This window comes from Rhincodon typus, chromosome 11 (assembly GCF_021869965.1).
Source record: "Rhincodon typus isolate 14 chromosome 11, sRhiTyp1.1, whole genome shotgun sequence".
Taxonomy (NCBI): domain Eukaryota; kingdom Metazoa; phylum Chordata; class Chondrichthyes; order Orectolobiformes; family Rhincodontidae; genus Rhincodon; species Rhincodon typus.
The window spans coordinates 75,666,326-75,682,640 of NC_063342.1; the positions used below are offsets into that span (position 1 = coordinate 75,666,326).

The following is a 16,315-nucleotide window of genomic DNA, read 5'->3' on the forward strand; positions in this document are numbered from 1 at the left end:
TTGTTTTTGTTGTTGTTGTTAATGCTGGAAATGCTTGTTTCCAAGAGAAAAACATTAGTTGATGGGATACCACAGACTGGAGTGAAGAGGTTTCTGGCAAAAAATACTCTGATAGTGTTGCTGGAACATTTCAAAACCTGATAGTCTGGTCTTGAGGTCTCTTTTGAATTCAGAATTTGCTGCTAATGCTGCTCATACGGAAATTACCAGGTGTTTTAAGGGAAGGGACAGGTATTGTTGTGAATCAGGAATCACAGCAATTTCTGGCTGACTCTCCACCATCACCCACTCGTCAGCTCAGCTTTAGCTGCCCAGAAGTCACGAGAGGAATGGGTTTACATATAGCCTGCTAAAGGAGGTTAGGACTGGTCATAAAAGCATAAATGTATTAACAAGGTTTTCCTCAGGACATCTCCAAGCTCTAATGGGGGAGCCAAAAACATCAGTGTAAAAGATGCATTCATATTAATCTTTAGCCAGAAGTGCCGAGTGGATGATCCATCTTGGCCTCCTCCAGAAGTTCCCAGCATCACAGATGCCAGACTTCAGCTAATTTCATTCACTCAACATGATATCAAGAAATGGTTGAAGACACTGGATACTGAAAAGGTTATGTGCCTTGACAATACTCTGGCAACAGCATTGAAGAAGTGATCTGCAGAACTAGCCATGCCCGGAGCTAAACACTCTCACAATAGCTGCAACACCAGCATCCAAATGACAATGTGGAAAATTGCCCAGTATTTCCTGTAAACAAAAAGTAGGACAGATCCAACCCAGCCAATTATTGCCCCAGTCTACTCTCGATCATCAGTAAAGTGATAGAAGGTATCATAAACAGTGCTATCAAGCAGCACCAGTTCAGCAATAACCTGCCCACTGACACGCAGTTTGGATTCCACCAGGGCCACTCAGCTCATGGCCTTGGTTCAAACGTGGACAAAACAGCTGAATTCCAGAGATGACGTGAGAGTGACAGGCCTTGACATCAATGTCACATTTATTGTGTTAGAGAGGTACTTCAAGATTTATTGCATGGACCCCAGTTATTCACAACATATATCAATGATTTGGATGTGGAAATCAAATGTAATATTTCCAAATTTGCAAATGACACAATGCTCAGTGGCAATGTGTTGTCATTGAGATGTTAAGCATCTTCTGGAGGATTTGGACAGATTCAGTGGATAGGCAAGAGCTTGCACACAGAATATAATATGGGAAAATGTGATGTTGTCCACTTTAGTAGGTACAAAGTGACCTAAGTGTCCTTTTGATCAGTCGCTGAAGGTTAACATACAGGTGCAGCAAGCTATTTGACTTAGATTTAGACTTAGACTCCCGACAGTGTGGAAACAGGCCCTTCAGCCCAACAAGTCCACACTGACTCTCACAGCATCCCACCCAGATTCATCCCCCTATAACCCACCTAATCTACACATCCCTGAACACTATGGGCAATTTAGCATGGCCAATGGAACATTAACCTTTTATAGCAAGAGGAATTGAGTAATGGATAGCTACCAGGAGAAGTTGTTTTTGCTACAGCATCGGACGGGTGACCTGATAGAAGTACATAAAATAATGAGAGGCATGGATAGAGTGGATAGTTGGATGGAAAGGTCAAATACTAGGGGGCATAGGTTTAAGGTGAGAGGAAAAAGTTTAAGAGAAATGTGTGAGGCAAGTTTTTTTTTTAAACATAGAGGGTTGTAGGTCAGATGGTAGAAACAGGTATGTTGGCAACATTTAAAAGGCATTGATGGAAGGGATTCTGAGGGAGAGAATTTACAAGCATTTGGAAAGGCAACATGGATTTGTGCATGGGAAATCGTGTCTCACTAATTTGATTGAGTTTTTTGAAGAAGCGACAAAGAAGATTGATGAAGGAAGAGAGGTGGACGTTGTGTTTCTGGACTTTTGCAAGGCGTTCCACAAGGTTCTGCATGGTTGCTGGTTAGTAAGGTTAGATCACATGGAATCCAGATGAGCTAGCCAATTGGATACAAAACTGGCTTAAAGGTAGGAGACAGAGGGTGGTAGTGGAGGGTTGCTTTTCAGACTAGAGGCCTGTGGCCAGCAGTGGGCGGCAAGGATTGGTGCTGGGTCCACTGCTTTTTGTCATTTATATAAATGATTTGGATGTGAATATAGGAAATATAGTTAATTAGTTTGCAGATGACACTAAAATTGGAGGTGGAGTGGACAATGAAGAAGGTTATGTCAGAGTACAACAGGACATTGATTCAATGGGCCAATGTGTCGAAGAATAGCAGATTAAGTTTAATTTAGATAAATGTGAGGTGTTGCATTTTGGTAAGGCAAAGCAGGGCAGGACTTCTACACTTAATGGTAGGGCCCTGGGGAGTGTTGCTGAACAAAGTGTTTAACATGCTTGTCTTCATTGGTTAGCGCACTGAGTATCTGATTTGGGGCATCATGTTGTGGCTGTACAGGATGTTGGTGAGGCCACTTTTAGAATACTATATTCACTTCTGGTCTCCCTGCTACTGGAAATATCTTGTTAAACTTGAAAGGGTGCAGTAAAGATTTACAAGAATGTTGCTAGGATTGGAGGGTTTGAGCTATAGGAAGAGGCTAAATAGGCTGGGATGTTTTCACTGGAGCATCAGAGACTGAGGGCTGGCCTTATAGACGTTTATAAAATCATGAGGAGCATGGATAGGTTGAATAGCCAACGTCTTTTTCCAAGGGTAGGAGAGTCCAAAACTAGAGGGCATAGGTTTAAAGTGAAAGGGGAAAAATTTAAAAAGGACCTAAGGGGGACCTTTTCTCCCAGAGAGTGGTGCATGTTTGGGATGAACTACCAGAGGAAGTGGTAGAGGCAGGTAAAATTACAGCATTTAAAGAGGTATCTGGAGGGTATATGAATAGGAAGGTTTGGGCCAAATGCAAATGGTCCTAGATCAGTTTAGGATATCTGGTTGGTGCGGATGAGTTGGACCGAAGGGTCTGTTTCTGTGCTGTATAACTATGACTATATGACTGTCTGACAGACACGTGAAACAGGCAGTTTGGGAAGCTTGACTCATTCAATCCTGCTGTCGAAGACTAGGCCCAGCATGTGAAAAGAATGCTTAATTTTTTGCGGGATAATGAGAATGTGCAGGCAGTTTAGAATGGCATCATGGTCAGCACAGACATGGTGGGCTGGCACTATTCTATGTTCTGGGAGTTGTGAATGTAGAATTCAACTGTATAGGAGCTTGTTTTGACTGCACCTGGAATACTGTATTCAGTTTTGGTCTCCTTACTCAAGGAAAAATATTATTGCCATAGAGGGGATTCAATGAGAATTCATCGGAGTTGCTCCATGGATGGTGGGAGAATCCTATGAAGAGAGATTGGGCAAATTGGGCCTATGTCGTCTAGAATTTTGAAGAATGAGAGATGATCTCATTGAAACTGACAAAATACTTAAAATGGACAGACTATATAGATGCATGTAAAATGCTTCCCATGGTTGGGGAGTTTAGACCAAGGGCACAATCTAAAAATAAATGCGATTCATTACGGCAGAGATGAGGAGAAATTGTTTTAATCAGAGGTTTGTGAATCATTGAAATTCTATGGAAGCTCAGACTTTGGTAATGTTTAAGGTAGAGATTGATAGATTTCTAATTTTCAGCAATGTACAGGGTTATGGCAATGGGGTGGATAAAAAACATTGAAGTGTTCAACCAGACAGATTGATGTCTAACAATGTTCAGCTGCTTCAATGACCTTCCCTCCATCATCAGATCAGAAGTGGAGACTGTAGTGATTGGAACAAGGTTAGCCAGGTGGACCTCATAGAATATGATGTTCCTGATTGGACCAGGTTAACAGCCCTAATCAGGGAGTCCTGGCTAACAGATATAAACATGAGTATCAGGGGCTCTGTTCAGTCTAGGAGCTGGCATTGAACAAGTTGGGTCAGTGTAGTGGCCTATACATATGCAACTAAAGGTAGACTAGATGATGGGATACAGGCCTTCATGGAGCTATTTCAGTGGTGACAAGCGTGAGCTACACTCCTGAAGAGATTTGCTTGCAGTTTTTGAGGGGGGTAAGCATTTCAGATATCAAGTTGTTATTTGGGAAGCTTAATTCATTTGATGCTGCTGAAGACTGGGCTGTGTGTTCTTTTTCTGGGCAGATGTAAAGCTGCTAGTAATCCTGACAACTTGTGGATCCACAGTTTTTAATGTTATTAGAAACCTAGCTTTCCCTGAGGCACAAGATATTAAAGATACACCTTTCAAGAGTTTACTGGTTTTGCAAAGTCTCTAAGCCTCCCTTAATTCTGAGATGCTATCAATTGTACTTGGGAGCTTGAACCATGGGAATTGGTGTTGGGATTTTTGAGGTTAAGATAACTGGCAGAGGCATGTGATTTTGGTTTAACCCTGTGAGGTGCTGAGATCCCATTTGATATGTGGGATTAGTGATGTGACCCTGCAAAAGTGCTTATTAACTGAAGACCAACTGACCTTCAGGCACTACAACTGGCTTTGTTAGAAAATGTGGTTAAGTGGAGCTTATGAGTTGCAGAGTATTCTAGTGGAATTGGGCACCTTTTGCCAGGCTGACAGCTTGAGGAACACCACTTGAGGGAAGACAACTGTAACCTCAAACTCTAGGACAATCCACAGCAAAATCCTAAAACCAAGCCAAGCCTTGGCCAAATGGTTAATTTTCTTGAGGATCTGGGCCAACAGGTCACTAGTTGCTGCTGGTATGTGGGCTCATGATGGCAAAAAAATCTTAATAGGTGTGAATTGAGTAAGTGACCTTTGTAGGCTGGTATCCAAGAGAACACATGCTGGAAAGCCCTCCTACATATGGTTTGGAACAGTTAAATTGCTTAGTAACATCCAAATCAGAACCAAGTGGTTTAAATGGTCACCCAGATCTAATGGTGATTGATATTGGCATAGCTGTTTCAGTGATTACAGAACCAGCCTTTACCAAAATTTACTCTGGACTCTCTTAGGCTGAGAACCTATACTAGGAACCCCTACAAGCTAAGGGTACAACTTTGAATCAGCTGGTTCTCATGTGACTAGAACCAGTTACCACTGATTGTTGTAAAGATTCAGGCCCAAGCTTGATGGGGCAAAATTGGTTGAAAAAGATGGCTCAATATCTTGCAATTAGTAAATGGCTGCCCAAATGAAGTCCTAATTAAACACAGATTTTCCAGGAAGGTCTAGGGACTATCAAAGGCATCAAGGCCACCTTACGTGTTGACCAAGAAGCAATTCTATGATTTTGTAAGACCTACCTAGTGCTATTTGCCTTGCACGCAAAAAAAAATAGAAGCAAACACCAGGAGGCTGGAAAGTGAAAGAATAATCAAAACCTGTAGAGTTCATAGAATGGGCAGCAATGCTCATGCTGATTGTGAAGCCCAAGGGGTTGGTTTGCCTTTTGTGGGGATTTCATACAAATGGTAAACTGCTTCTCTCAGCTGGATAAATACCCAACCCCTTGCATAAAGGGCTTGTATGCAAACCTGGCAGGTGGCGGGGGAGTGGGATGTAGTGTGCTGTCCTTCATGAAGCTGGATGTGAGCCATGCATACCTGCAATTACAATTAGATCAGAATTCCCAGAAGTATGCTACAATTAACACCCATAAGGGCTTGCACCTTTATACAAGACTGCCTTTTAGGGATCAGCCTGTGCCATTTGCCATTTTCCAGTGGATGATGGAGAACATTTTACTAGGTTTACCCCACGTCACTATTTATCTGGGTGACATGATAATAACAATAAAGAAACAATAAAGAGCATGAGGACTTGGACGGAGTACTTAAATGTGCCTCCAAGGCAGGTGAATGCCTTAGGAGGGGAAAATGTGTTCCAGGCACCCAAAGTGACTTACTTGGGCTACACAGTCAATAAAACCAAGTTACACTCTTTGGAAGATAGTGAGGGCAATCAAAGGTATCATGGTTCCCATGTCTGTACTGGAACTTGTCTTTCCTTGGGTTGGTGAAATTTCCGTAACAATTCATAACCTGGCATCCGCTACTGAAAAAGAGTCTGCCTTGGAAATGGTCTCGTAGTTAAGAAGCAGCTGTTGTTGTCTAAGGTGTTGGCACATTACTATCTCAAGTGAGAGGTGGTGCTGACATGTGATGCCTCCCCATACACTATTGAGGTAATGTTGACTCACCAATGGAGAGGAATGCTCAAAGTGTATTTTCCCAGACTTTGGCTGATGCCAAACAAAGATACGCCCAAATAGAGAAGGAAGGTTTGGTGGTAATCTTTGTGAGAAAGTTCCACCAATACATTTTACAGAAGTATGTTTGTAATCATAATGGACCTCTAACCCCTGCTAGGCCTACCTCTTTAGGATGGTGCTTCAAGTTGAATTCTGATTACGTACAATTACAAGTTGGAACACCATCTGGGAGGCCAAGTGGCAAATGTGGATGCCTTGAAATACCTCCCTCTGGCAGATACACTACTGGTGGTGTCACCACTAGAGTCCATCCTGGTTTTAAACTTTCTGGACACTCTTCCGGTCACCGCTGACAATGTCAGACTGTGGTCACAAGAAGATCCTGTCCTGGTGAAACCAGCTCATGTGATGGTGATGTGGGAAACAAAAGGGGCCATCACACCAGAATTAACTTTTCTGGACCCAGAGAGACCAGAACATAGCAGAAGACAGCATTTTATTATGGAGAGCAAGAATGATTGATTGTCCCGAGCAAAGGTCGCTGCCAGATACTGGCTGAACTCCAAGGTCATCCAGGGATTTCCAAAATGAAAACATTGGAAAGAAGTTGTCTGGTGGGCAGGATTGGATGCTGATATAGCCATGTTGGTGCAGCAGTGCCCAGAGTGCCAATGAGGACAAATTACTGCCAGCAGCTCCCCCATACTCAAGGGAATGGCCGAGTAAATGCTGGACTCAGCCCTTTCATAGACTCTGTTTTTAGTCACTGTGGTTGCCTACTCTAAGTGGCTGAATGTGCATAGAGCTCATCCCTTAAATAGGGACGATGGTTGAAAAGTTGCGAGCATCTTTTGCAATATACACACTCCCAGAATTGTTGGTCACAGACAATCGACATTTACCAGCAGGGAATTTGAGAATTTCCTAAAATAAAAATGATATTCAGCATGTAAGGACAGCTCTTTACCATCCATTGTCCAATGATCTGGCAGAAAGAACAGTTCAAATTTTGAAGGCAGGCTTTAAGAATTAGCCTACAGCTTCAGTCAATACCAAGCTGTCCCTGTTCTTCACTTAATTACAGGGATGGCTCCAGCAGAGTTGCTAATGGGAAGAAGACTCCACACCAGGTTAAGCCTGATCTTCCTGAATGGGGAGGGGGTTGGTGGTGGTGAAACAGTCTCAGGAATGCCAATGCTGGATATAAGACTCCTCTAACAGTGAGAGGCAGTTTACTTCAAGGACTGAAGTTTGGTGTCAAAACCGCAGGAATGGCCCTGCATGGGTGAGGGGCATGGTTGACACAAGGTCATGTCCCATAACGTACAAAGTTTGGGTAGGAAAGGCCGTTAAGCACATAGACTACATGAAACCTTGCAAACGGAGCAGGAGCAAAACATACCCGGCCCCTCAGAACAGCCAGAAAGGCTGTTGGAACCCATGGGTTCTTCCCCCTCCACCTAGTGAAAAAACCCAAGGGTGAGATGGATATGGCAGATGCAGCTGACGTTACCACAGGAAGAATACTGGCTGAGACCACCTCGTATACGGACGGTCTATGATCCAGTACGTACCGCCAATATCCAAGGCAGAGTCGGAGGAACCAGACCAGGTGTGAAAACCCCCCCAATCCGAACTTAGAGGGGAAGGGATAGTGATTGGAACAAGGTCAAGCAGGTGGATTTTATAGTATAATGTCCATCATGGGATCAGATTAACAGCCCCAATCAGGGTGTCCTGGCTCAGATATAAAGTGTCAGGGTTAGGTTTACTCTAGGAGCTGTCACTGAGCTAGCTGAGTCAGTGTCCTCTTCTATGTGCATCTAAATAAGGAGAGACTAGGTGACTGCATACTGGCCTTCATGGAGTTATTTCATGGACCTTCACCGATAATTGCACAACTCCTTAGATATTGAAGCAGTGCATGTTCAAGTGCAGCAGGATCTAACAATATTCAGGTTTAGGCTTACAAGTGGAAAGTGACATTCATGCCACACAAGGATCAGACTACAACCATCTCAAACAAGAGAAACTAACCATTTTCCCCTTGACATTCAATGATACTATCAACACTTGCCTGGATAAATACAATTCCTAATCAGCAAGCAGCTCAACACCAACCAGGGCACCTTATTCACAAAGATCCACTCTCTTCACCACTGACACTCACTTTACACTTGGGTTCAAAATTCAAAATGGATCCCAGTGAGTGTGAGATAAAATGACAAGAGAAGTCAATTCAGTCATTGCTGAACACTTTGGAATTCCATCAGCAATCTGCACTCTAGGTAGGGTTTAGGGTTGAACGGAGTGGAGAATGGGATTTGAATTGATAACACCATTAGACCACAGAATACAGGAGCAGAATTAGGCCATTCAGCCCAGCAAGTCTGCTTCACCATTCGCTTTATGGCCGATTATATTTCTCAATCCCCATTCTCCTGTCTTCTCCCAGTAACCCTTGATGCCCTTACTCTGTCCTAAATGCACTCTGTCTTCTGTGGCAATGAGATCCACAGATTCACCACTCTCTCTGACTGAAGAAAATCCTTCCTGTTTTAGTTCTAAAGAGTTGTCCCTTCACTTCGAGTCAGTGACCTTGGGGCCTAGTCTCTAGCCATTTTCTCCACGTCAACTCTATTCAGGGCTCTCAGTATTCTATAAGATTCAGAAACTTAACCTCCTCATCTTTCTCAACTTGACTGAGTACAGATTCATAACCCTCAATGCTCCTCAAATGACAAGCCATTATCCCCGGCTCATTTTTGTAAACTTCTACTGGCAAGGCCAGAAAATCCCTCCTTAGATATGGGACCCAAAACAGCTCAATATTCAAAATGCAATCTGACCACAGCCTTGTACAGCTTCAGCAGTACATCCCTGGTCTTGTATTCTAGCCCTCCTTGAGATGAATACTAATATCACATTTGTCTTCCTAACTGCAAACTGAACCTACATGTTAACCTGAAGAAGTCCAAGTTCAGGATTCTCTTAGTCCCTTTGTGCTTCAAACTTCTGAAGCCTTTTCCCATTTAGAAATTAGTCTATACCTTTTTTATTCTTTCTATCAAAGTGCATAGCCTCTCTCTTTTTCCACATCGTATTCCATCTGCCAGTTCTTTGCCCACTCTCCTAGCCTAAGTTCTTCTGCAGCCTCTCCACCTCCTCAATGCTTATTCCTCCACCTATCTTTGCTTCACCTGCAAACTTAGAAAGAATACCCTCCTTTCCTTCACCCAGATCATTAATGTGTTATAATATGAATAGTTGTGGTCCCAGCACTGACCCCTGTGGAACTCCACTAGTGTCTGGCTGTCACTCTAGCAAAGACCTTATTAACCCCACTCTCTTCCTTCTGCCAGTACTGTGCCCCTAACACCATGGGCTCTTTATCTTAATTAGCAGCCTCCTGTGCAGCACCTTATCAAAGACCTTCTGGAAATCCAAATATATCACATCCACTGGCTCTCCATTGATTGTTAAACCTCAAAGAATTCTAACAAATCTGTTAGCCATGACCTCCCCTTGATGAAGCCAAACTGTTTTAGCCTTATTTTACCATGCACTTCTAAGTACTCTGCAATCTCATTGTTAATAATGGACTCTTAAAATCTTACCAATACCTGAAGTCCAGCTAACCAAACTTTGTATTCTGGTCTTCTGCCTCTCTCCCTTCTTAAACATTAGCCATTTTTCTAATCCTCTAGGACCCTCCCCGACTGCAATGATTCTGCAAAGAACACCACCAATGCTTCCACAATCTCTGCAGCCATCTCCTTCAGAACTTGGGGGTGTAGTCCATCTGGGCCCGGTGATTTATTTGCCTTCAGACTTTTTAGCTTCCCAAGCAACTTCTCCTTAGTGACAACCACCGTACTCATCCCTGTCCCTTGGCTCTCGAAGTTCTGAGCACAGCCAGAGATATGATGGGCTGAATTGATAGAATAATACAGCATGGAAATGGGCCCTTAGGCCCAAACTGGTCCATGCTGACCATGGTGCCCACTCAGCTAGTTCCAATTACCCGCATTTGGTCCATATCCCTCTAAACTCTTCACATGCATGCACCTATCCAAATGTTTTTAAAATGTTGCTATTGTACCTGCCTCAACCACTTTCTCTGTCAGCCCATTCCATATACACACCAGTCTCTGTGTAAAGAAGTCACCCCTGAGGTCCTTCTCAAATCTCTCCACTCTCACCTTAAACCTGTGCCCTCTGGTTTTCAATTCCCCAGCCCTGGGAAAAAGACTATATGCATTCATGCTATCTATGCCCCTCATGATTTTATACACTGCAGTAAGGTCACCCCTCATTCTCCTACATTCCAAAGAATAAACTGTCTCCTTCTCTTCTGCCATTTCCACAATTGCCTGAACACATAATGGGGTAAATGGGAGGTAATAACTATGTAGTCAAGCAGAATGCTACAGAAGCTGACAGCCACTAGCCCTCACCATTCAAGCATTGTCTGAGTTTGAATGGGCCTCTCAAGCTGAGACTGTCCATCAGCTAAACCCCAGCACACTCAACTGAACATCACAACCCCCTTTTGGGGATGGGACTGATATTAGGTTCCCGCAGGTCCCCTGAGGATTTTGTTTGTCACCTTCAAAACTGTCAAATGTGTGTTGCAGTATGAAGCTAGCTGTTAAATCTGAAACTCACTGCTGGTGTTCTGCTTGGAGCTGCGCTTTTCTCTGTGCCTCCTGCTGTCTCTGCTTCTCCAGGAGCTTATTGGCTTTTTCTCGCTGAATCTCCTTCCTCTTCTGATATTCGAGCTCTTCGGCTTCTTTCCGTTTCCGATTATAGTCTTCTTTCTTAGCCTGCAGAAGGAAAAAAAGCAGTTTAATGTGAAACATTCAATCTGGGCATGAATTAGGTGAAAAGGGTACAGGCTCCATTTGTGATACAGGAGTGAGAGGTGACTGTGGGTATGTATGACCATCTATGAGGTGCGTGATAGGTTTTGGGGTATATAGTCTTGGACATAAGCATACAGAATGGGTGAGGGGTACAGGCTGTGTGGAATTTAGAGGTACTGGCTAATTGTGAAATATTGGAGTACAGCTGGTGTATGAGATACTGGGCACAGGGTGAGCATGGGATACTGGGCTACTGGCCAGATATTAGATATTGGGGTGCAGGCTGAATGTGGGTATTGGGGACATGTTGGCTTTGGGATTTTTGGGTCTGGCTAGATATGGGATACTGCAGGAAATGGTTGGTGAGAGAGATTGCGTTCAAGCTGGGTGTGGGATAGAGGGATGAAAGCTGATATTGGGTTGGAGATTGCGAATGTGGTACAGATGTACAGGCTGGGAATGGAATGTAGGGTCTGTCTGGGGGTGACCCATACCTGTCCAAAAAAGTGACCTGTTCCTGCCTATACTAAAGTGACCCCTGCCTGCTTACAAAATGGTAGACAGAAACTACGCAAAACTAAAAATCCTGCTCACACAAAACATAATGGTACCGTTGAACAGGACTACTCCAAGATCAGTAAAGGGGCCCTGCAAGCAACCATCTGAGATAAGTCTGATAAAAGGATGGCCAAGGATAGCCAAGCAATGTATTCCAGCTTCATTAATGAAATGAGACAGTAAGGGCTGCAGATGCTGGAAGCTAGAGTCAATAAATATGGAGCTAGAAAAGCACAGCTGGTCAGACATCATCTGAGGAGCAGGAAAGTCAATGTTTCAGGTTGAAACTCCTCGTCAGGACTGGGGGAGGAGAGTCCAGAAATAAAGAGGGAGCGTGGTAGGGCTGGGAGAGAGTAGTTGGGATGGAGATAGTTGGATGCACGTAGGTGATTATTGTGGTTGGTCAGTGGGAAAGGTGGAGTCAATAGGGGAGTCAGGAGATGGACAGGTTGGGGGTGGAGAAATTTTTAAGCTGGTGAAGTCAATATTAAGCCCAACGGGATATTAGCTCCCAAGGCAAAATATCAGGTGTTGTTCCTCCAGTTTAAGTTTGGCCTCACTCTGATAGTGGAAGAGGGCAAGGATGGACAGGTCACCAGGGGAGTGGGAGGGGGAGTTAAAGTGGATGGCAACAGGAAGGTCAGGTTGGTTGGTGTGTGCAGAGCACAGGTGCTCTGCGAACCAGTCCCCTAGTCTGCGTTCCTTTGCCGACCCCTTCTCCCAACTCCAGCAAACTCCATCTTCCTGGACACCCCCTCCTGGCCACCTACGCTCCCTCAACCTCTTCATCTCCAACAGCCGCTGCAACATCAATCACCAACTCTCTGACACTTCCTCCTACCATTCCCTCGATCACGACCCCACCTCTGATCACCAAGCCATCGACAACACCGTCGCCTTGGGATATCTCCCATCCATAGTCTCCAACCTGATAATTCCCCAATCCCACCCAGCCCATTTCTATCTCCTTCCCAAAATCCATAAACCCGACAGCCCCAGTCCGCCCACTGTCTTTGCCTGCTCCTGCCCCACCGAGCTCATCTCCTCCTACCTTGACTCCATTCTCTCCCCTTTTGTCCAGGAACTCCTCACATTTGGGACATGGCCCAGCCCTCCATCTTTTCCAAAACTTTCAATTCCCTGGCCCCCAACACCTCATCTTCACCATGTATGTTCAGTTCCTGTAGACCTGTATCCCCCACAAGGATGGCCTAAAAGCCCTCCACTTCTTCCTCGCGTATAGGCCTAACCAGTCCCCCTCCACCAACACACTCATTCACTTGGCAGAGCTAGTTCTCACCCTCAACAAATTTTTCCTTTGATTCCTCCCATTTCCTGCAAACAGAGGCGTGGCTATGGACACCCACATGGGCCCAAGCTATGCCTGCCTCTAAGGTTTTGGAGTAGATATGCCTGCCTCTTTGTAGTGGAGATGATGTGGAGGTGCTGGTGTCTAAAATTTGATGTTTATTTGAAGGTGAGAAGTGAAGGTGTGGGGAAGATATTGATGAGGTGCTCATCATCATTGATAATGTGTTGAAGGCAGAGAAGAACATGGCATTGTTTCTCCACTCCTCAGCAGTGGCGTGACCCTTTGATCTTTTCCTTATAAATTCTGTGTCTGATATTACCTCTCTCACTAACACCTGAAGGATGAGTGAGGCTCTGAAAGCTTGTGTTTACAAATAGTCCAAACAGGTTTATCACCTGGTGTTGTGTGAGTTCTGACCTGGCCGCTTAGTAGGATTCGTGGAACAGTCCCTTATCAATAACTACAGCAGTACTGTCCCTCACCTCTTTCTCCGCCACATTAATGACTGTATCGGTGCTGCCTTGTGCTCCTGCGAGGAGCTTGAACTTTTCATCAACCTCGTCAACACCTTCCACCGTGCCCTCAAATTCTCAGGACCATTTCTGACACCTCCCTCCCCTTCCTGGTCCTCTCCGTCTCCGTCTCTGGTAACTAACTCACCATTGATATCCATTTCAAATCCACTAACTCCCAAAGTTACCTCCACCATACCTCCTCTCACCCATCCTGCAAAAATTCTATCCTATATCACACTTCCTCTGCCTTCGCTGCATCTGCTCCCAGGATGAAGCGGTCTTCTCTGGGACTTTCCAGATATCCTACTGCTTTAGGGACCGTAGTTCCCCCTCCTGTTATTAAGGATGCCCTCAACCGAATCTGCCCCCTTTTCCCATGGTTCAGCCCTCAACCCCATCTTTCCCCCACCCCCCACCCCCCACAACAGTAAGGATAGAGTCCCCTTAGTCCTCTCATACCACCCCATCAACCTCCAAATACAACACGTTGTCCTCTGACATTTCTGCCACCTACAATCAGACCCCACCACCAAAAAGATAGTCACCTCTGCAGCCCTGTCTGCTTTCCGCAGGGACTGTTCACTCTGTGACTCCCTCGTCAGCTCCACACTCCCCACCAACTCCTCCCCACACCCAGTACCTTTCCCTGCAACTGCAGGAGGTGCTACACCTGCCCTCTCACCTCTGTCGAAGGCCCCAAACAATCCTTCCAAATCTGGCACTTCATCTAATCTCGTCTACTCCATCAGTTGCTCCCGATGTGGTCTCCTCTATATCGGGGAGACCAAACGCAAACTCAGGGACTCGTTTGCACGCACCGACCAACCTGACCTTCCGGTTGCCACACACTTTAACTCCCCCCTCCCACTCCCCTGCTGACAGTCCATCCTTGGCCTCCTCCACTGTCAGAGTGAGGGCAAACGTAAACTGGACGAACAACACTGATGCTTACAGCTCTTATTGACTTTACCTTATTAACTTCATCAGCTTCAAAATCTCTCCACCCCCAACCTATCCACTCCACCTCCAACCTATCCACTCCACCCTTCCTACTGACCAACCACAATAACCCTCAACTGCATCCAACTATCTCCATCGCACCTACTCAGTCCCCTCCCTCTCCCCAGTCCCACTGAAGGGTTTTGGCCCAAAACATCAACTTCCCTTCTCCTCAGATGCTGTCTGACCTTCATTTATGAAAGGATGATTGTCCCAGTAAATGAATTACACCAGGCGTGAGTCTCAGCCTATGAAAGGGTCTAGGCCCGAAACGTCAGCCTTCCTGCTCCTCTGATGCTGCTTGGCCTGCTGTGTTCGTCCAGCTCTGCACCTTGTTGTCTCAGATTAACTCCCTAAGCAGCTGCAAAGGCTGCTAAAGTTATTTCGTAGTAAATAGTTTCTTTGAAGTCACTTGCAATATTAAGAAATAGGTTGCAGTTAAAGATTCTTCAGATAATCATAGAAGTAGGTTTCAACATAAAGGAAACATACACCCAAGGATAATACAAGCATTAGGAAAAAAAAACAAACACTTAAACCTAGATGTAAAAGTTAATTATCTTAAGAAATGCCTTCTCTTACACGCTGAACAATATGGATTGTTCACAGCCCATTAATTACAAAGTGCTAACAGTAGAAGTAGCTGCATAATTTTACACGTTATAACTAACTTTATAACAGAAATTAACCTTATTGCAATTAGTTAAAACAAAGTGACATTTGAACTTTTACATATATAATTGAGACAGAGAAATATAAAAGGAATAAGTGAATTTGATAAAGATAAGCACATGAAATACAATTCAAGCTGTCCTCAGAGATAAGGAAGCCTGAGACAGATCTGATGGAGTATAGTCAATAACTTTGGAATGTGAATGAATAGGATGTATAGAAAGGTCCCAAGGCCTGGGGACTACAATGTCTGTGAAATGCCACAAAATCATGGGAATCTGGGGCTGTCCATAGGAATGCCCATCATTGATTATTTATCCCATGGAATTGGGTGTGTGGTTTAAGGGGGAAGGACAGTGTCCACGCTGCACTTGATCACTGTAACACAAAATGCATAAAAATGCTGTATTTCACTGTGAAGATCAGAGTATGTAATTGATCGCTTTTCTGATCTGAGCCAAAGATTAAGGAAAAAATTGCTTTCTCATGTGGAGGCCAGATTTGGGGAAGTTCCTTTGGCCCTTTCCCTGCATCAACTGCTTGAATTCTGCTTGAATGAATTCATCATTCTGCTTGAATAAAAGTCTTCCATGTGCCTGAATCCTGCCCGAGAGCGCAAGGTAAAGAGGGGACCACGTGTCCTGGTGCCAGAGAGGGCGGGTAAAGAGTCACCGGCGGTCTTGGGCACTAGAGAGTTGTGAAAAAAGAAGTGTGAGGTACGGTGCCTTAATCACAAAAGGCATGTGGTAAAAAAGGAATTGAAAATACTTGGGCAAAAAACTAGTAACAATAAATAGAAACAGCAGACCTAGTTGAGGGGGAATCTGGCAGAATGGCAGAGAAGGACTGGGGAAAAGCCTACTGGGGTCCAGACGGTGTTTTAAAACAAAAGACAGAGACAAGCTGCAGTAGTCATAAGTGCGAAAGAGAGAGAGGAAGACTGACTCTTTGCTAGTTCACTGACCTTTGTAGCAGGGTTAACTCTTTGTGGTCTGGTTTGAATGCACCTTTTTGCTGCTTCTATTTGCTTGTCGGTTGCTAATGTCATCTTGTGCAATTTTGTTCCCTGGACCTTGAGAGCTAGGGGATGCGTTGAAGTTAATCTGCATTTTGGGAATGTACGGTGATTTAAAAGTGCGGTGTGCCAGTGTAAGTATGGGACTTGTATGGTTAATGAGATAGTAGGAACTGCAGATGCT

General features: G+C 44.5%; 1 protein-coding gene across 3 annotated transcripts in view; it reads right to left on the reverse strand.

Annotated features, from left to right (window-relative positions):
• Positions 1-16,315, reverse strand: part of epsti1 (epithelial stromal interaction 1) — an 85,532-nt gene that overhangs the window by 41,219 nt on the left and 27,998 nt on the right. For all 3 annotated transcript variants that reach the window (XM_048602829.1, XM_048602830.1, XM_020536061.2), the window contains exon 5: positions 10,864-11,021. In XM_048602829.1, coding sequence (XP_048458786.1) covers positions 10,864-11,021 — 158 coding nt within the window. The remainder of the gene's footprint in view (positions 1-10,863; positions 11,022-16,315) is intronic.